This window comes from Mastigoproctus giganteus, chromosome 4 (assembly GCF_048544385.1).
Source record: "Mastigoproctus giganteus isolate SK-2022 chromosome 4, ASM4854438v1, whole genome shotgun sequence".
NCBI lineage: Eukaryota > Metazoa > Arthropoda > Arachnida > Uropygi > Thelyphonidae > Mastigoproctus > Mastigoproctus giganteus.
The window spans coordinates 121888835-121911445 of record NC_143578.1 but is presented as its reverse complement, the minus strand read 5'-3'; the positions used below and the strand labels follow the sequence as shown (position 1 = coordinate 121911445).

At 38.1% G+C, this 22611-nt stretch overlaps 1 protein-coding gene across 1 annotated transcript in view; it reads left to right on the top strand.

Annotated features, from left to right (window-relative positions):
- The first annotated feature begins 1543 nt into the window (after window positions 1-1543).
- The window catches only part of LOC150087031 (uncharacterized), a 346277-nt gene continuing 325209 nt past the window's right edge, over window positions 1544-22611 (top strand). The window contains exon 1 of the mRNA XM_090371763.1: window positions 1544-1761. Coding sequence (XP_090227889.1) covers window positions 1629-1761 — 133 coding nt within the window. The 5' untranslated portion in view covers window positions 1544-1628. The remainder of the gene's footprint in view (window positions 1762-22611) is intronic.

Here is a 22611-nt window from a genome sequence, read left to right as displayed (position 1 = left end):
AAAAAATAGTAACGTAAATGACGGGTATAAAATATGTAAGTGTGTAACTTTAACAGCAGTCCAAAAAATATCGCCACTGTCACCCCCACTCCCGTAGCTTCCACAGTGGCACTCTGGAAGGTGACGGGGGGGGGCAATATGGCAGAGCTATAGTGAAGAGAAGGTATACTTAGTGAAAATAGAATCATAGAGTTCTTTATAGGGTGATGGAGCAACTTAGGGTTTTTCACCTTCCCACCAAAAAAAACAAAAAAAAAAAAATGTAAATCAGCGTGTGTGTGATACACACTTAGATGTAATACAAGATAAATAGCGTGAATCAACGTATGACAAAAACAATGGGATATAGCAAAAATATCCAAATTATGAACAAGAATAACCGTAATAAATTTATATATATATTTTACCAGCATTGTTTCATTAAGAATAACGCAAGATAAGTTTAAAAGATAAGACCTACGGAATGTATATTTGTTTAAATATACATTCCTTGGGTCTTACGACTTGGGCCCACAGGCAGGGGTGGGATACCGGAAAATTTTCCGTATCTTGGAGGACCTATCCGTTCCTGATTCTGCAGGCAGGTTTGTAATAAACTGTGTATTTTAACCGCTTTATTTGTGTCACTGTATTTTAAGTTTCGCAGCTACCATCGTAGGTAACCAAACTAGCGAAGTAATAATGCCGACAACCAAAATAGATTTACTATTATACAAAATGCCGACTAGGTTAAAATGTAGGCGTTTTGAATAACTGTTGGTATTTTCGATGGCAGGCTTTTGGCCTCTTCGTGTGTTTTAAACGCAGTGTTTAGAAATTACATTCGTGTGTTTTCAAATCGCCTGGAAACGTAACCTTTCCTTTAATTCAATTCATGCAACCTCCCAAGAAACCCCTTTTATATAAATAACCCCTTCCTTAACTAAACCCATCATTGTACATGTAATCAAGTAAATGCAAAAGTTCCAGTTATTTGTAACTGGAAATTTTGCATTTACTGTTGTTATATTAAGTTATATACTGTATGTATAGAAAAAATTTGTCTACGTAGCAGGCTGGAATCCAGTAATGCTAATACAGTGCATGTCATATTACTATTGTTATATACGCACGTAATCTACATAGTTATATATAGACTAAAGACCATTGGAATTTACATGTATGAGGTATAAATAAATTTATATTTGAACTCAATTTATATCGATTTCTCTCAAGTAGTTCATCTTGGCACATGATTAGACATTAAAATCCCGCGTGAGTGAGTTCCTGCGTGAAAGCAACAATGAAATTAAACAAAGCAATCGTTCAAGTTGAGAATAAGCAGGACATTCTCTACACTGAATAACACGGAATGGTCTACAGACGAAATTACTCATTGTCTGCTGGCTGTTGTTATCGTATTGATTAAATTTGGTTCAGTTCTTCCTCGCCAGGGGTCGTGACACAAAGGGGAAGCCCGTTTACCATATGCAGAAAACCACCTCACTAGTACAACATAATCCATTTCAGGAACAGATGAGTCAACAGTGAGTATATCATACACACTCCTGCCTACTATATCGGCGAAAACGCCGACCTGACATTAGCTATCGATTCGCTGCAGATCGCGGCTCCTTGAGGTCCAGAGTATGACGGGAAGGGTCAATATGGAAGAGCGTGGGAGCGACTCAGTAGAGAGACGCTCAAAAAGGTCATCTCTTTCATCTAGCAGAATTCAGGAAACTGACATCGTCTCCTTACATCTGGCCCAGTCTCCTAAAGGTGAGTAAAATTTTAGGAAATATAGAAATACGGGACATCACTGCTTAATGTCAGACCAAGGCTCATTGCCCTTCTCCTTCGATCTTCTACGATGGCTTCCCAGTGATAGTGATGACTTGCAGTTTGGGAACTGAACAAGTAGAGAAAACAGATCTTATTATTCATTTTAATTTCTTTTACTCCCTGGTTTACAAGATAAACAGAAAAAAACAACAACTTGGATTTTAAGCATTATTCTTTTGTGTTTCTTCTTTATGGCTCACTATGTGAAAGGATGCTATCCAAGCATGTTTGAATAGAAAACAGAAGATATGGCTCTCTTAATGGCCACTTATCTGTTTCGTACACTTCTCTACAGATAACAGTTTTTAGCACGAAATAAAACAAAATATTGAACCTAATTATGCAAGTATGCTTAACATTCGATTCTGAATAATTTCATTTTCTGAATTAAAACAAACGATGGCTACGCCACCTGTTACCACGTCGCATGAAATCGTACTGTACTCAACTACAGCATGATGACACTTTCGGTCGCCGCTTTGTGGATGTACCCAGCGGATTCAAATAATTCTGAGGGGCTGCTCTAAATACGCGAAAATATACTTGCACTAATAGCTTAAAGTAAAAAAAAAAATAAATAAAAATATTTACTTATTTACGCTGATTGCAATAAAGATATTATATGCATAAAGATGCAAGGATACGAATAACAGCGCTTCATTAGCGTTGTTAATAAAAGTCTTTGACACTGTAAACTAATATACGAGTATGCACTAATTAACTAGTATGATTCAGTTGACTCTTAAGGAGCTTTAAACATGCTAAAAATACCTACTCAATATATGATGCACTCCATTCGATCATAAGACTCATAGTCACATGGCTGTAATCCTCAAATTAAATCGATTGCGATAAATGCAATTAAATTTATCACAATCAATTTATGCAATTAAATTTATCACAATCGATTTATGCAATTAAATTTATCACAATTGATTTATGCAATTAAATTTATCACAATCGATATATGCACTTCAATTTATTACAATTACGATTTATGCTTTAATAACAGAAATGGGTACAATGAACTATCAAACGGACTGGGAAATGAACTCAGACATTGTTAATTGACTACTGAAGAAAACTAATAGTTCTAGTCCTCATCACAGTAGCGAAACTATATATTTTGTACCCGAGATTCACGCGCGGGTTCCCAGTGCTCTTCTAAGCACCAATTCACACCAATCGTCCGGATACTGGAACTAGCGGTATGGTAGTTTTGCCAATGCCACATCATTCATTTGAAAAAGCACAAAAGTCTAAAAATAACACCAATTGGCTATTAATCTGACGTTATTTACAGGGCCGGCCCCAATATTTGAGGAGCCCTATTTGTTATTTCCTTATCTCCAGGAGTTAAAAATAATACAGATATTATTGAAAGCGAGTATAACATAAAAATTACATTTTTAAACAACGTCCTATGTTCGATATCAAACGAAATACAGTACACACAGAATGAAGTATACGCCCTACTTCTAGCAATTTTCAAGTCGGCTCACGCAAGCGCTCTTGGATTAACGATAATGTGAGTAAGACGGCGGTAGGTTGGTTGATAGAAATGCTGAAAAGACGCGGATGATATTATTATTTAGACCAGCGGTTCCCAACCGGTGGTTCCCCAATCCCTGGGGGGGGGGGGGGGTTTCGCGAACGTGTTCCAGGGGATTCGCACTAAATATTCTGTAATGACGTCTGCTTAGACTGTCATAGGTATATTATTATAAACTACAAAATATAATTAATAATAAACAATAAAGTAAAATAAAATTAAATAAAAAGTAAAGAATTGCCAAAGAAAGAAACCACATCTCCCACAGTTCCTCATAATTACTTTACTATCTTACAGTATATCATGCTAAAGAAATATCTAAAATTATTTCTTGACTAAATTTCTAAAAGTACGAAAAAGGTTGTATATGCATGGGTAATGAGAGATATAATCAAACGATGCATCCATACTACCCGAGTAGTAGAAATGATGGAAGTGCATTACCTATGCCTAAATACCTTTTTCATTTTTCATACTCTTAGACATTTAGTCAAGAAATAGTTTTAGATTAAACCATGCACAAACAAGCATCTCTCATACTGTGGAGTTATACTTAATGACCGGATTGTCACTATTGAAACAACATGGTACCTAGACCGATGAGTAAGCCAACAAGTTTCGAAACGGTGCCATCTGGGTGGCGGTATCCGCCGAGAATAAGTAACATTAGTCTTCTCCACTGCTGAAGCTACTTATTCAAGGCAGTGCAATACCTCGGCAACTCACTGTGAAGGTATTCACAATATGAGACATAATCAAACGATGCATGCATATACTACCTGGGTAGTAGAAATGATGGAAGTGCATTACCATTGCCTAAACAACCTTTGAACCTATAGTACTTAGTACCGTGCATGGGTTGAAGGTTGAAAAGATGAAAGAAGATACTTGTTGACATTAGACTTGAAGTTCTGTAGATTGTAATTTTCAGGAAATACGTATGAAGGAAGGTTGTTCCAGAAAACAGAAGTTGAATGAATAAATGAGAAAGAAGAAGAGTTGGTTCAGTGAGTTTGAAATTGGAAAGTAAAAGGATGTTGACTGGCTGCGGCACGTGTTCCGACTGCTTTGAAAGAGAGAGCGGGAATTATAGAAGCCAATTCAGAAGAACAATGCCCATGCATGTAACTAGAGAAAAAAGCATGCAACAGAAACAGAACCTCTATGAGACAGAGAGCGGAGAGAATCTCTACAGTTGGGACATTAATTAATTTAACTGCCCTCTTTTGAATTGAATTTAGACGCCTGCGAGAGGTTTTGGGTACATGGTAGGGCGGATTTGCAATTTGTACAGAGTGAACAACTGTTTGGATGAAAAGTAACGCCGAGAGCGAGAGAGAAAACCCAGTTTTTTAGATGCAAAAGAAGCAATATTTGTAATGTGCTTTATGCCAAGGGAGATTAGAAGTCAGGGTAATCCCCAAGATCTTGCCTAGAAATCGGAGTGTCACCAAAGATAAGCATAGGAGCAGAAGAATAATTTTTGCGAGATATAAGACAGGACCGAGTTTTAGAAGGATTGAAACTAAGTTTTCTTTGCCCTACTGGAGAACTGCCTGGAGTTCTCTGCCTGGAGAACTGCCTGCATTTAAGGATTTGACAATGGATACTCGAGAAGTTGAAGCTGTTTGAGCAGAGCAGGGTTTCTCAAACTGGAAGATGAAATGCAATGTGCTTTCAACAGAAAAACTATGGATAGGATTTCCAGTCAATGGAAGGCCATTAATATACAAGCGGAAAAGAGTAGGAGGAAAAAAACTGAACCTTGAGAAGTTAGAATACAGAGAGCCGTCTACCATCACCCGCAGTGAGCGGTCAGAGAGAAAACTGGATACCCAAATACAAAGAACAGTTGGCAAACCATAGGATGGAAGCTTATTTAGAAGACCTTTATGCCAAACACGAACAAAAGCCTTTGAAATGTCACGAGCAATGGCTTGAGTTTCACCAAACTTTTCCAACGAATTGTCCATAGATGGGTAACATAACCCAAAATATCACCAGTGGAACGATACTGACGGAATCCATACTGGCGATCGTTGACCAGATGAAATATTTCCAGATAGTTTAAGAGTTGGCAGTTAATTGATTTCTCCATTACTTTGGAAAGAGTAGAAGTAATCGCAATGGGACGATAATTGGATGGAAGGGATTTGTTACCGTTTTTAGGAACTGGATGGATATGAGCAAATTTCCAAGCAGAAGCACCTTTGGAATAAGAAAATGAAACAAGACGACACAAAACAGGAGTAATTTCAGGGACACAGGTTTTGAGAAGAAGTGGAGAACTACCATCACGACCTGGAGTTTTTGTAGCATCAGATTCATCAAAATCCTTCTGACATCCTTTTGACGAAAAACCACAGGATTCATTGAATGGGGTGTATTGGGAACAGTTTGAGGTAATTTACCAAGGTCATCAATACATGAATTGGAAGAAAAATAGGATGCTAGCAGGTCAGCTTTATCTTTGGCTGATATCTGGTTCTGACAGAGGTGGGCAAAAACTGCGACCAATAGCTTTGGAAAGAGACCAGAATGCTTGGCTACCATTTGGACAAGAAGCAAGTTTTCTACTCTTAGCCAGTTCGAAATCTAGTTTGGACTGATTAATAACTGCTTTAAAAAGTATAAATAATATTTAATAATAATTTTCATTATTACGCAATGTCGCTTATAAAAACGTAGTACTGGAAATATTTTATAATAAAAATTCAGTACTTTTATACGATTTCAGAGAATATAGGCTTAGGGTTTTTAGGGTTCGCGATAAAAATATTATTTTGAAAGGGATTCGCGAGTCAAAAAAGGTTGGGAACTGCTGATTTAGACGATTTGAGCGCGAGGCCCTGTTCGACAGAACTCGTTGAACATGCTTGTGGCCGGCCCTGGTTATTTAATGAGTGGTGTCGTGAAATCGCGCTGTGAAAGAGATTTCCATATAACGGGTATATCTCTGAATACGAGAGGTATACTGTATACCTCGTATTCAGTGAATTGTATTAGAGAATAACGGAAGATGCGACATTTATGCACACGGGTCTGTGAGAAAATTCTTTACGATGTAATAAAATGATGCTCAAGCCAAACTTGTGGTGAGCAACATAAGTCAACTTATTACATTACATATGTGCCGCTATGGAAATGTTTTTATTTTTATTTTTTCTTAATCTCTGTGCCTATAGCTGTCCGGAGTATGACTATCATTTTTTTTTTTTTTTTAATTTACTGTTGAAATAAAATTAAGGGAAAGATGACGGCAAATATATTTGTGCGAAAGCAACGAGATGTCAATGTTTTGTGTCGGCAAACTGCATGTATTCTGTGATCGATTATTTCAATATGGATAAGAAATTTTCTAACTAAGGAAAAGTTTAACACGTTTTGGTGGATAATATATCAAAGTTTCCGGGGGGGGGGGGCGTGCGAAACTCGCCCTTTACCAACTAAATCGGCTATGGCGAAGAAGGAAGCTTTAAATTTTCCTTTAATTGGATTCAAATATAGACCACACTTTTATGGAAAGACAGCGATCGTAACCACTGTACTACGCACAAAAGTTTACTACTATATTCGTCAGCACAATATTAATATCGGTATATATGAAACTGCACTCATATGAACATTTCATGAGAAATGTCAGATGACTAAAAAAATTGTGGAAGTTTTTATGATTAGACTAAAACATGCGTAAAAAATGAAAAACAAGATTCTATGTCCCTCTCTGATGTCCTTTGGCCACAGGGCAGAAATTCGTAATGATGATACCAGCTGTATTCCACTGTTCGTAAAGTGGGAGTTTCGACGAGCGCGACACAGGATGATGTGCGGCCAATGATTCGATAGTTGGTGTTGTTGTACGTAAGCCATTTTTTCGTTCTACGTCAACAACCGGTTCAAAAATAACTCATTATTGTAACGCGAAAGCAAACTGAGTCTCTGGAGTTTCTTGTCGGCTGTGAGTTTATGCCATTTTTCTCTTTCTTCAGCATGCACATCTTTTCCAGCAGATGCATTTACGAAGAAATGGCTTCATCTCTCTCGTTAAATCTTTGTACAAACACGTAGCATTTGGCTTGAATCCGACTTAGTGGTTTACTTCACTTTGTCTTCATAAATGGTGGTCGGTCGTCGTTCACACGTCAAGTGACTCATCACCTGATTTAAGTATTGAACTATTTTTGGGCTGTACGTTCGCTTTCTGTATCTTCTCCAAATGCTGTGCATATCTTGTGTAACATTTGTACCCAGTTTATACTCATAAAGAAAACTTGCTTGAATAACTGCAATTGGAGCAGTCATATTTTCTTTACTTTTCACTATTGTTGCTTGTACTTCCGAAAAGTGGATAATCGCCACCTATAATAGCTTCCAAATATTTTTTTACCAAAATTAACCTTGAAAAACCGCGCGAAAGTTCTGTTTCTGTTGCATGCCTTTTCTGTAGATACTGACATGGGTATTATTTGATTTGGCATCTCTATTTCCCTCACTCCGTTCAAAACAGTCAGAACAAGTGCTGCAACCAGTCAGCATCCATTTACTGTCTAACTTCAAACGTACAGACCAACATTTCTTCTACCTCATTTATTCCTTCTGCATCTGTTTCCTGGAACAACCTTCCTTCTCATGTATTTCACGAAAATCTCAGAATTTTAAGTATAATATCAACAAATATCTTCTATCTTTTCAGTCTTCAACCCAAACGTAATGGGTTGAAGTACTATAGGTTCCATTACTTTTCGTGTTTGGGTTTTTCATTACAATGAAAAAAAAAACAAAAAAAAACAACTTTGTTTTGAAAACTTTATTCTTTTTTATGCAACTTTTAAGTTCAAATCAATCACTTCCGTTGCTTAACAACTAAAAGTTCACCTTATAGATTTGCTGCACAGTGAGCCTGTTAAATTTTGGGAAAAATTCACAACCCGTGACTAAGATAAAGAGATATGATTAGCGATTACTCTCGTTTGTATCAGTTGACAATAGATTTTCCTCTAGAACAATGGACACACGGTAGCGTACACTATAGTTAATTTAGTACATGTCCTTCCAGAATTTATGGGGATCCCTTCCCACCAGATTGCAGGAAGTTTTGTCACTATAAAATATTTAAATATTTTGGCCTATATGGGCGATCAGTGGTTAGCCCGGAATTCATTTCAAATGAGCTCAACGACAAGCACAAGCAAATAGAATAAAAAAAAAAAAATAAAAAAAAAAACAGCTAATAGAGTTTCAGAGGGAGGAACGATGGTATTGATACGTGAGGAAAATGAGTGCTATATCTCAGGAATTAAACATTCCCAAGTCGAAGATGTAAAATGTGCTGAAGAAATTAATGTCGACAGGCGACAATAAGCCCAAAAAAAGACGAGGTAGACATAAAATAATGACTAACAGGTGCCAATTGTGTGCTTTGGACGGGTGGTTAGAGAGTATCACTCCAGTAAATGTCCATGACGTGTAGACAGCTGCAGACCACAAGCTTCTTTGATATAATAAAATATATAAAAAAAATAATAAAAAAACATGCACACCGCCAAATAGCTTGAGGCAAAGCATCTAAATTATGGATAAATGGAAATCAGTCCTATGCAGCGGCGAACCACGCTGTTTTCCAGTCTGATGAGAGTGTTTGGGAATAAAGGATACCTATTAACACTTACAAGCTGAGTGTATATTGACTCAACTGTGATCCTGGGAAGAGAAGTTTCTCATAGTATCGACTGGCAATGCATGGAAGCATGAATGTTGCATCTACATCAATGTTCTGGCCAATTCCATGTTCTCTACATTGTGTCACTTTAAGCGGTCCTTAAACTTTCCAAAAAACGAAAAAATTTACAATACAATGTGAATAAAAACAGATATCATTATTAAATTGAAAACTTGTAACAAGCACAATCACAGCGTGCTGCCGGAGGCTTCACGTGGATAGTAATATAATAAAATAAAATAACAAGATAAATAATGATAATGGAAAATAGCAAAATTAATAAATAAAATAAAATCCATGAACAGATACCATGTGAACCAGTTCTCCACACATCTAAATTACAGGATTCGTGGTTAATAAAGTACAGTGGCACAGATCGAGTTTTTTCATAGTTCATAGATAATTTTTTTTTTTTTTTTTTTTTTTTTTTTTACAGTTCAGATTCGTCCCCCAGAGGACTGAAGACGGGAAACAGTGAGTTCCCGAGTGGCCATAAATAATTTAAGTGTTTGGCACTGAGGCAGTTTAATACCTTTAAATTGCATCACTTCGATAATAAATTACTTAATCTACAACGTGATAAAATAGTGTAGTTGTCCATCAATTCATTAATATGATATACTGCTCGACAAAATTAACAGAACAAAATGTTTTTCATGAATATTTTATTGTAAGCAGTGTCGCAGAAGGCGAATATTTGATATAATAGGCATCCTGTCATGCAAATTCCGAATATCCAATAGAAATCGAACTACAACCTTACGGAGCCGCACATTATGCAAATTATTCATGCCTATAAAAACACCAGTTGCGAATCATTTCATTCCCGTTTTTTTGTCTTGCTCAGTGGAATAGCCACATCTCCAGTACTCAGGATGACTAGGCATCGTGGTTTCCTGTTGTTAATATTAACAATATTGTTAATCTCTCCAATTCAATTATATCGGAGGATATAAAAGTCTATAGTGTTTAATGTAACTAGATAAACCTCGTTAACTATTAAGCCATGTTCGCTTCTAAGCATGATAATCTCGTGTTGTTTAAAGCTGTTCAACTTACAATTACTATTAGCTATACAGTACTGCAGAGAATTTTCGTGTAAAATTAATGGGCACATTTTCCATGACACCGCAATTAATTTGCATCCTTGTCGTGTCTTTCTACTTCAGTTTACTGTCATTATATCTGTATGAGGATGTGTGAATGTTTATATAATTGTTTACGGAGAGTGAAATCAATATAAGTAACAAAAGCTAACGCAGGAAACTTTACAAATGTAACAGGGGCAGATCCAGGATTTTCTAAAGTGGGGAGGGGGTGGAGACTAAAGCAGTGTTCAGGGAATCATTACGCTTTAATCATTATATAGTACTTAAAAATCCACATTATTCTGATTACAGGGGCTATAGTCCCTAATCAGGCCCACCGAATGTAAATATTATTATTTATAATTAAAACAGAATAGTTATAGGTTAATTGTCTTATAAATAAATAGTCATATACTGCAAGATAATGATGATAGCAGAAAAAGAAATAGTTAAGCTAATATGAAACAGTTCATTAAAGAAATATAATAATGAAATAAAAATATATGATAAAAACAAGAGATATAAATAGATCCAATTACTTACTCTGCACATATAATAGTACATCGTCAGAGGTGGGTAACCATCAGTATGAAAATAAAATTAGAATAATATCGACATCAGTCATTGCGCTTCACGACAGCATAACGTAGGGCTAATAATGTTAATGGCATACGTAAAGGAAAGATTAATATACATTGTAATTTTCTAGTAAATATGTGAAGAATTGTATAGAATTAAACACTGGGGTTGATAGTTAATTTAATTAATCGTTTAGTAGTATAAAGGAGCAGGCCCAACGGTTAGTATAAAAATAATGAACAAAAAACAACACATACATAATCACTAATTAATTACCATTATTTGATATCGCTTATGTTTATGTCAACCACAGAATGGTTGCTCCAACGCCCTCTGTGGAATTGAACTGCCGACGTCTATCTCCGAATTTAACTTTAATTTTAGAGTTGAAAAATAAGTAGTATACGTTAAAATTTCTGATAATTAATTAATATCACTATCACCAGTTAGTATATGTAACTGCCCATGAATTCAATTAAAATTAAAGGACATTGCATTTTTCTCCTTTTTAACTGACTGTTTCATTTTTCAGCTTCAAATTTTTTTCCTAATCATCATTATTACAACCCCAGGGGCTCACCTCTGGGTGAGTATGGGCTTGGCACACCCAGGGTCCTGAGCTGGATATCATCATTCTTCTCTTTCTTGGTGATTCCCTTCTACTTTTGACTCTCTCTCTCTCTCTCTCTCTCTCTCTCTCTCTCTCTCTCTCTCTCTCTCAGGGTAACTTGGTAATTTTTTTTGGCTGGTGCAGCATAAGCCTCAGGCTTCCTTGCACCATATAGCTAATAATAATAATAATCAACCTCGGGGGCTCACATCTGGTGAGTATGGGCTTGGCACACCCCGGGTCCTGAGCTGGATATCATCATTCTTCTCTTTCTTGGTGATTCCTTTCTACTTCTCTCTCTCTCTCTCTCTCTCTCTCTCTCTCTCTCTCTCTCTCTCTCTCTCTCTCTCTCTCTCTCTCTCTCTCTCAGGGTAACTCAGGGAATTTTTTTTTTTTTTTTTTTTTTGGCTGGTGCAGCATAAGCCTCACACTTCCTTGCACCATATAGCTAATAATAATAATAATAATAATAATAATTATTATTATTATTATTATCTTGCACAGCATGCTGTGTTTATTATTTACATAAATAATTGACTGCGCTATTTTATTATTAACGATCGTGCAATGGCATTAGGAATCGCTTGCAGATTCATACACTTACATATATACATGCTAAATAGGGTGTCTTTGATATTCACAAAGGAATTTTTTTTATACTTGTCCAATTTGATATGGCGCGCCACTCTACTTCTTTTCATCGACATATTACACAGATCTGCAAATGAAAACTTTTTTGATAGGGAACTTAATTTTTTTATGTGATTTTATATAATTTCGCTATGCTTATTTCAAAAGTGGCATTAATTTCTGCGTATTGCGTAAGATTAATTTACAAATCCAGAAAAATTTATAGATTATTTAAGGATTATTTGATCCTTAAAAATTTAAGGATTATTTGATCAAATCTATTCATTTTGCCCATTTCAGTAAAATGAAAAAAAAAAAAAAAAAAAAACAGTTCGTGTTGTCAAATTTAAAAAATATATAATAAAAATACTAAAAATTATAAACAAAACGGAGGTTAAAAATATAGCAAAATTATCTTAAACATTTTTTTAGCGAAACCGATGTATTTTCCTTCCAAAAGGGAATTTAGTAGGTGTTCATTTACATTTGTCATGATGTTTCGACGGAAGTCTTCTCTTTCAGTGCCCAACAGTAGTATGCTATCATGTTGATATTCCATCTACCCTGCTAACTCCCCTCCATTTCTTTGATATCTTGGTGGAATCTTTCACTTGCCCTTTGCTGACATCTTCAAGATTTTCAGGAAAACAGTCAGGATGTCAGTGGAAGTTTCAAGCTCATGTTACATTCCAGTTTCATTAATTTATTTAACATATTTTCAACAATGATTTTGAAATCTGGTTCTTTCTTGTTTCCTAAAAATTTTCCATTACATTCTTGAAGCTAACCGATGCTGCCTTTTCATCTTTATTCATTGCAGTTTCAAACTTTCCGTCTTTAGTTAACAACCTAATTTGAGGCCCAATGAAAATTCCTTCTTCGTACATATGTGTTTAAAACAACCACCATTTTTTTTAATCTAAAGCTTCAGCAAATTGCTTCATTAATCCCAGTTTAATGTGGAGCGAAGGTAACCAAAACTTTATTCGGATCAATCAAACTTTTCCGGACAATATTTTTCGAATCAGGTATCAGATTGATTCTGTGTAGCCGCTGTTTGTTCGTTCAATGTTCTTTCCCGCTCGATTATCCCACTCATATAAAAAAAAAAAAAAAAAAAAAAAAGTGCATTTTCGTGTAACCATGTTGCTGACCTAACAGCATACAGGGTGTTTCAGTTAAACGTTTCAGAACTTCTAAGAGGGGTAGGGTACATCCTGACAACTCGAAATCATATAGCAATGTGGGGTCGGAAATGCTTTCCTGAAGCGGTGTTGTACACAGAAGCACCATAAAGAAAAGAGACCGTAAGTGAGAAATCGTTTTAATAATACATGAAAAGAAGCAAAAGGTACATGGATTAAAGTAAGTGTTCGAAGTTTCTTCCACGGGCTACAATGCACGCCTCACATCTCCGACGCATGGACATCCGAACATTCTGGAATACTCCAGGCGAATTTCGAATTTCTTCGGCAGCTACTGCGATTCTTGCAACCAGCTCCTCAGCATTGTCAACAGGGGTGTCATAAACTAGCGATTTCATATGACCCCAGAAATAAAAATCAAGACATGATAGGTCGGGTGACCGAGCAGGCCAACGCACGGGACCACCACATCCGATCCACTGTTGACCAAATGTGACATCCAGGTAGTTACGAACATCTCCGCTATAATGGGCAGGGGGCTCCATCGTGTTGGAACCACATTGTCTGTTGCGTCGATGCAGAAATCTGTTCATCTCTCAAAAGTTGTGGCAATACTTGCTGCAGAAAGATCAAGTAGATAGGTCCGGTTAGACGACACGGTAACAGGTAAGGTCCGATGAGGTGATCTCCCATAATACCGACCCATACATTGACCGAAAATCGAATCTGTGCTGCACGACGTCGTATTGCATGCGGGTTCTCGACCGCCCAGATATGGTCGTTATGCGTGTTGAAAATTCCTTCCCTTGTGAAGGAATTTTCACGGTCATATGAAATCGCTAGTTTATGACACCCCTGTTGACAATGCTGAGGAGCTGGTTGCAAGAATCGCAGTAGCTGCCGAAGAAATTCGAAATTCGCCTGGAGTATTCCAGAATGTTCGGATGTCCATGCGTCGGAGATGTGAGGCGTGCATTGTAGCCCGTGGAAGAAACTTCGAACACTTACTTTAATCCATGTACCTTTTGCTTCTTTTCATGTATTATTAAAACGATTTCTCACTTACGGTCTCTTTTCTTTATGGTGCTTCTGTGTACAACACCGCTTCAGGAAAGCATTTCCGACCCCACATTGCTATATGATTTCGAGTTGTCAGGATGTACCCTACCCCTCTTAGAAGTTCTGAAACGTTTAACTGAAACATCCTGTATACAAAATTTTCAAATCTCCACAAATAACCAAATTATGCTCAATGTATTCCACTTGGAGAAGAAGCTCTGCAATATGGTATGTTTCTTTCAAGCGAACTGAATGAGCAACTATTGGGGCAGAAGCATAAATGTTACCGTTGTGAAGAAACACTCAACTTCTTTTTAGAAGAATCGATGAACAATCTCCAATCAGTTATTTGATAAAATCTAGCTCCTAATTTCCTTGTTAATCCAGAAACATAGTTGCAATAAACAACCGATTCTTCTTGAGAACAAGACAGAAAGTCTGAAATTCTTTCATGCAGTCTGGATCTTAAAAGTTCTGGCGATTTCTTTGAAAATCCCAAATCCACAAGTAGGTCATTTAATTCGCTGAGCTAGGAAAAGTTTTGGCTGGGAACTTTCCGACTGAAATAAGTCGGAATCGTCATTTCTTATCTGTTTCCAAATCATCACAAAAAGAAATTGAACAAGTTCCTTAGCGGCGGAGATACAGGCACACCCAGTTCATGAGCTACGGAATTTATTGCAGATGAAGATTGGAATATACTTAGTGACTTAGTGATTACTGTCTGGCTGGCGGGGGTCTTCCCCAACTCCGCATGGTCCTCTGTGATGCATACAGTTCCCTTTGCAAAGGCCAGAATGTATATGTAAGTGTAGGTTGGTACAATGTAGTGTTGGGTTGTGCTTTAGACGTGGGCCCCTTGCGAGACCCCGCGTTGCCCCTCACTAACCCCGTGGAGATAGGCTGGGCAGGGCAATAGAGGGAAAGAACTCTGGCTGGGCAACCCCCCCAGAGTCATTTGAACTGTCTAAGGCTGTCTAAAAAAAAGGAGAAATTAAAGTGTGAATGCGGGAGATAGTTTGAGAATGGGGAGTAAAGCTATACGAGAAAGAAGGTATCCTTCAGATGAGTTAGGTAGGGAGGGCGGAAAGTTTGAATGTCCCTGGCTTGGGGAGTTCACCCAGGCCCATGGAAAAGGTAAAAGATTGCACAGCCAGGGTGCCGTACAAAGATGAGTGCCATAATGGTATGGGTCAACCGAAGACACACGACAATTCCACCTGTCCCACAACAAGGTATAAACGTGGAGTTCTACCGTGTGTCTTGTGTGGGTTAAATGATTATATAGTCAAGCCCATGTAGATTGCGAGTTTTGGTATTAATCTTCAGATCTAGCTGGAATCGAGTTGGCCTGGACTCTCAAGTTGTTCCTATGTTTGGTAACACTTCCTGTGCGAACTGTGAGAGCGTGATAAAACTGTCCTGGTCAGCGAGGAAAAAATGCTCTTGTCCAGATGGAAGTTTTCTCGTGGATGCAGTAAGACGCGCCCTGGAGTCTTCGTAGTTTGGACAGCGGTACAAGATATGCTCCCACGCCGGGTAGAAAAAGCCGGGTTCGAATCCTATCGATGACGCGAGGAGCTTTAATAGGCTTTTTTCACTCCGTGGCTGAGTTAGTCGGTCTCAGGCGTAGATAGCAAGGATTCCACCCCCCCAGAAACTGGGGGGTTTTCGTCCGGCAAAACAGGCAAATCGACTAGAGAACACACGCAATTTACAGACACAAATACGGGTAGATGTATTAAATTAGGGTGACCCTAATACAGTATAATAATTTGAATCATTTGAATTTGGTTCAAGATATGCTCCCAGCTTTCTGGGAGCTCACAGGAGCAGTGAAGATCTTCAATGATGCCAAGTTCAGCAAGTTTGGCATTAAGGAAGCCATGGCCAGTGAGAATAAAGGAGGTAAAGAAACAGGGGCAAACCAGCGGCTTAGGGCTGGCGAAGGTTATTTGGGGAATGATTCTCTTTGTGAGAGGACCTTTAGGAGTGGAATCCCAACGCGCTTGCCAGATCTGATAAAAGTGATTCGAGATGTTTCTTTTTTTTTTAATTTTCAGGTTAATTGCCAGGTTCACACTGTAATTTAGGACAGTGGTTGGAATACTTTTCTTAAGACAGTGGGACAGTTCGCTTCGGATGACCTCCAGATCAAGGAGAAAGAAGCCCAACAAGATCTGGAGGGCAGGAGTACTAACAGTACAGCATGCCCTATAGTTGGTGAGGAGCGTGTGATGATTTTAGCTTGTACTGAGCACGTCGTACTGATTTAGCTTCTTTGAATTCCTGACAAGTGTTGCCCTGCAAACCCAAGCATCAGCCCCATAACAAATGACAGGCAAGAAAACCACCTTACCACCTTGTAGAGCAGGGTGAGGGAACGACCACGGAGGCCCCAGTCCTTGTGCATGATCCTTTTCAGGAAGGCAGTGTATTTTCTAATTTTTGTTCCAAGATATTGGAGGTGTGGAGTAAAAGTGAGGTTGTTGTCAATAATACTTCAAAGATATTTTAATTCGGTGACTAAATGAATGGTGGTGCCACCAATCCTAATACCAGGTTTACGATTGGTAGCCTAATATCAAGTTTTCCCTTTAAGAAAATGACCTTGGTTTTGTCTACTGTAATGTAATAAAAATATTTTTTTATAGTGACATAGTATTTTTTTTCTGGCAGCACGTGGGGGTTCCCCCCAACTCTGTGTGGAATATAATACTCTGTATAAGGTCCGAGTGTGCGTTTTGTGAGGTATTAGTGTGGGTTGTGTTGTTTTCCTGGCGACTTAGCATGGGAAGACCAACATTCCTCAATTTCCGTCGCCGCCCCGAGGAGGCGGGCCGGACCGCAGGGGAGAGAATAGCTCGAGGGGCGAACCCTGGGGTAACCTAGGCCTCCAGGGAGAGCCAAAAAAAAAAAAAAAATAATAATAAAATAAAATTTTATTTGAAAGGAAATAGGGGGAGATAGACAGATGTGGGATAAAAGGGGAAAGAGGAAAAGAGAGGGCTGAAGCAAAGGAGCCCACCTGGTTGGAAAGGGGATGACAGTAAAGGGTTCCCTGGAACAGGAAGCCCATCCTGGTCTAGGGGTGGAAGTGAAAGAGGGTGATGGGGTCACTCACCAGGCGAAAAAAGGGGTAGGGGCCACCCAGAGTGGGGAAAGGGGATGGGGGAGACACAACCACTCCAGGTGGTGGGAATGAAAGAACATAGGGAAAGGGATCCCTGTGGTATGGAGTCCACATCAGATACTGTAGTCCCACACTGGGACTAACCTAAGTGGCCAGTGTCAGCATCTCACACCATGCCGACTACGAAAAGCGAACAGCATGGACGACCTTGTGGTCCATAAGGTTTCCATGCCCATCCGTCTATCTGGTGGGAGGCTGGAATAGAACATGCAATTTATATCCTTCGCTCACACGCCATTTTTTTTTTTTTTTTTTTTTTGCATTTTATACTTTTTTTTTTTTTTTTACATTTTATAGTTTTTACATTTTACAAGTTTTTTATACTTATGTTTTTGTTCCATTTATCCATCATTCTCATTCACACCAGCGGGTATGCTGTCAATTTAAAACAAAGCAATAATTAAACAAGTAAATAATTTAAAGAAATCTCACACTAATTTAAATGACATGCAAATAATCAAATTTAGGAGAATATTTATCTACATATCTAATTGAACATGTTCATGTTAGGCACTTCACTAAAATGCGCCTCCTGCAACAGAAAGCGCACTGTGTGTTGTGGTACGCTGAATTTAAATCTGTCATAACAGTACAACGTCAATACCGACATACGTCGGTATTGAAATTCAGCGTACCACAACACACACACTGCGCTTTCTGTTGCACGGCCATCTTACTGATATTGACAGAGGCGGTGCGCGTAGGCAGTAACGTAGGAACGCCTTGGCATTGGAGCAGGTGCCAAGAGCGACAGTATCAAAAGGGTGCCACTGACAGGACATATCAGTTCTGTGCCAAGCTATTTATTTATTATTTCAACACTCGAGGCTAGCTGACGAAATAGTGCCCCTAGATGATGTTGCATCAGGATGAGAGCAGAGGGCGGGGTGAAAATTAATTTTCGCCAAATGGCGTGTTTACAGAGAGGGATTCAAGTCTGTATGTCCATAAATCTGAGTACATACTGTATAGCAGTATTTGCAGTCGAGAACGTAGCTTTGAAGGACCAAAGCGACCTCTTCATCAGCGCATGCATAGCAGTTCGCAATTCATGCATTGTGTCTGCGCGTGTAGCACAGTGGTATCTTCACCGTCCTCCCCACACCGGGTGGAAAGAGCCCGGGTTCGAATCCTGTCGATGACGCAAGGAACTTTAATGGGCTTTTTTCACTCCGTGGCTGAGTTAGTTGGTCTCAGGCGTAGAGAGCAAGGTTTTTCTCCCCAGAAACTGGGGGTTTTTCGTCTAGAAAAACAGGCAAATCGATCACAGAACACACTCAATTTACAGACACAAATACTGAAAAAGTTAGAAGTTATAAATAATGTGTGTATAGTGTTTTGTGCTTAAAAACAGATTATCGTGAATATTGTGATTTATAATTTAAATAAAACAACAAAAGCCCAACAAACCAGAGCATACTGTCCGAATGTGGAATATGCCTTGATCTGCCCACTGGCTATGGATACATAGAAAGTAGTTGACCAGCTCGACTTCCTGGGATATTGAACAGGTAGTTGGATAGGTTTTACGGGTACACTAAGTTGCAGCACTGTTACCTAATTGCTTGAAGGCCAGCAGTGCGACAATGCTATCCAGTTAAGTCTCTTATATTTGTTATAGGGAAAAATTTTCTTCGTTCTACGGAGATTATTTTAAATGTAATAACTAAGGGGAATTGAAAAAAAAAAAAATTTCGCTAAATAGAAAAATTTGCTAGAAAGAAGTTCGTTAAACAGAGGTCCGACTGTGCTTATTATTATTTATTATAATTTTACCAATTATCGAAAAAAGGCGCTTAGCCATGAATTTGCCGCCAAAAGCGCCAAAAACCTAGCTACGCCTATGCGCACACTCACGGCGCAGCCAAAGTCATCGTTGAGGTGTCAAATAAAACTTAGTGAGTTACCACACTTTTGCTGCTACGATCATAGCAATCGATCAAATATTTCTGAGGATAATTAAAAGGGAAATCACGAACAACCTTTTCGATGACCCTGTATTTGGTCTATTGATTTGGTTCAGGAACTGGTTCAAAAACCTCTCTCTCTGCAAATTTCGGCGGATTTCAAAAATGTTTTGAGCATTCTTAGTGAAGGCCTTGTAAAAGGCCCCCTCTATAAAGAATTGGTGTTTTTGGCCCCTAGGAAGGGGTTCAATTTCTGTAATTAACTGTCTGCGTTGATTTTTATAGATTATACAGTCATATAGAACGTGTGTCCAATCCTCACTTTCACCACTGGTAGAGTGGGGGTCATCGGCCAGTCCCAAAGAGTGCAGTTTAGGTTTAAGGGTTCCATGACCTGTCAACAGAAATGTCGTATGGATGCCTTGGTATCTACAGATGTTTCCTTCTTTTAACAAATTCTTGGCCGAGCTCAATTATTTTCTTATGGATGGCCTGTCAATCAGATAACGTAGTAGGTCAGACGCAGAATCCAATTGCTTCTCTAATCGTTCTTTTTTTCAATAAGGGAATAAACAAATGTAATGAGGGAATTCTTAGCCCACCATCCACAATGTCAGAATATAAATATGTATTAACCACATCATTTGGTAATCTAAGTCATTTTGGTGTCCCTGGCATTCAGCCTGGAAGCCGTTATCCTCCCTAGCACTAAACAATGACAAAATCTGGGTAAAAGATATGTCCAGAGAATAAACAGCATCTGCTGGGGTTTTAACGGAGATTTTTGAACCCGCTTCAGCAGATCACCCACGGAGACAGTCGGATACGATTTACCAGAGACATTAAAGGCAATTCTCAAATATTTCCAGGTCCAATTTATATCACTCGAAGGTAATCTGGTCTCTCCAATTAGGAAGTTCTTGGACTCTACTTTGACCATCTTCTGTTTACCCGAGGCCACCCAAGATAATGTCCAACTCTTCCCAACATTGATTCTAAGACCTCTAGCACTAAAGAACTTATTTTCCCAGTATAAAAGGCACTGCAACCCGATTGTGTTGAAGCCGCCAGAATGATGTCATCAGGGAAAGCCAGAGCATTTACACTATATTGTCCTAATTTAAAACCAATATATGCAGAAATTATACAGAATAATTAGTCTAATACCAAATTAAAACTGTCACCTCTGAACCTCATCGAGGTAACACAGAAGCGGCGCAATTTAAAAATATAATTGATAAAAGTCACAGCCAAACGTCTCCTAGGAAACGCCTCAATTATAGCGTGAAAAGAGACGCTATCAAACGCTTTATATAAGTCAATAGAGGCTATATGAAGAGTCCTGAGTTCCTTTCTTGCAGCATCAATCAATGATTATAAGATAATCATATTTTCAGCAGCTCTATCAATTGGAAGAAAAGCTTTCTATCTATTGCCAAACCTAATCATAGATATAAGTCTACTTGCCAGGACCTTGTGATAAGTTCTTAAGATAACAGAAGACACAGTAATCGGTCGCAATTCGGATGGTTGTTTTGAATCGACCTTTTTTGGAATTAAAATAGTTTATACATCATATAAACACTGGAGAATAAAATCGACCCATAAAAATATGTGCATAAGGTCAATCCATAGTTTTTCCAGAATAGATCTTAGTTGCATCGGAGTTGATAATGCTGGAAAAGCTGATCTCAATTCCGTACTAGTTATTCGTTTATAAAGATTTTCTCTAATAACAGGATCTTTAGTTTCTTGTGGTCCATGTTGGAAAATGCCAATCTTAAAAAAAAAAAAAAAAAAAACCCACATAACCCACTTCCTGCAAAACAGTCAAGCGCTGTTCATCACGACACGTCTTACCTCCTCGACGACTCGCGCGCGACTCCTTGCGGAATATCCTTTTTTTTTTTTTTCAAATAATTTCTTTAGAGTCACCCAGATGTCCTTCTATATACTCTTTTATGTAATGTCTGTAAATTGCGTGTTTGATTTACTGGAGGAAAAAACCCTTGCTATCTGCATCTGAGACCGACTAACTCAGCCGAGGAGTAAAAAAAGCCATTAAAGTTCCTTGCGCCATCGACGGCGATTCGAACCCGGACCTCCCCCCCCCCCCGATGTTGGGAGGACGGTGACGGTACCACTGTGCTACTCGCGCAGTGTGGAATAGTGGTATATTTCCTTTTTTTCTTAGTGTTATAACCCTGAATGCCATAAAACACAAGGAACAATTTTTTCTGCGCTCACGCCAGACTAAGAATACCTTGGATTCGTTTCCCAATGCTCCAATCCAAGTATGACAAACTTTCTGAGGCGTCCACAGCTTATCTTTACCAGCGAATTTTATTCCAAACTAAACATAATACGCGTTTTTTTTTTTTTTTTTTCGCAAATTCTGTTACATTCTCTTGACGTTTTTAATAATGTAGGAAATAACAAATGAAATACATGTCAGCACTGTTTTCACACCGCCTTGGTGACATGTTATTTATATATTTAATGCCACAAACTCTGTTACTGATCCTCCATCTCTTCTTGAACAATAACTTTCATGTATACTGCCTAAATTCTTGTGATAACACTTAATTCTCACTGCCTGTTCCTCATACCCAACATTTACTTACTAGTCCTGTTACTTGTTCTTCAGTAATAAATAATCACCACATTGATTATACGCTTAACTCATGTATAAGAAGTACTTTTTTACTCTGTTTCGTTACTCCTAATTTTGTATAAATTTTAATGAATTATAATATGTAATTTTTACCTTTCTCTTCAGAGTTTAGGATCTGCGCATCCTGTGTGTGAGAAGTATGTAAATAAATAAGAAAATACCAAAGTGGAATCGATTAAAATAAATAAAAACATCCTCCAAATGTCAAAATGCACTTGGACGTTCTGGTTCGTTCCACAGTTTTAATTCTTTTTAATGCTTTGTAAATTGTGCAACGAACCAGAACGTCGAGGTGCACTGTGACTTTTCGGTTTTTATTTATTTTAATCGATTCCAGTTTTGCGTTTTTTTTCTGCATATTCATTTTATGCATTACCGAATACTGTACATTTATTGAACCAGTATGATAGTATTAAAAATTAAACACTATTGAATGCATTGTTGAACAGTCCCGCGCGATTTACTCAGGTGAATGTTATAAAAAGAAAAAGTAAATACGAAATCTTTAAGTACTGATTATCATCATCGACTGTAAGTTACTTACCGTTATTCGCTTTCTAATTTTCTTCTTCAGGTTAAATTTCATTGTTATGGCAGCCACACAACTACTATTTGTGCAACCATTGGATGA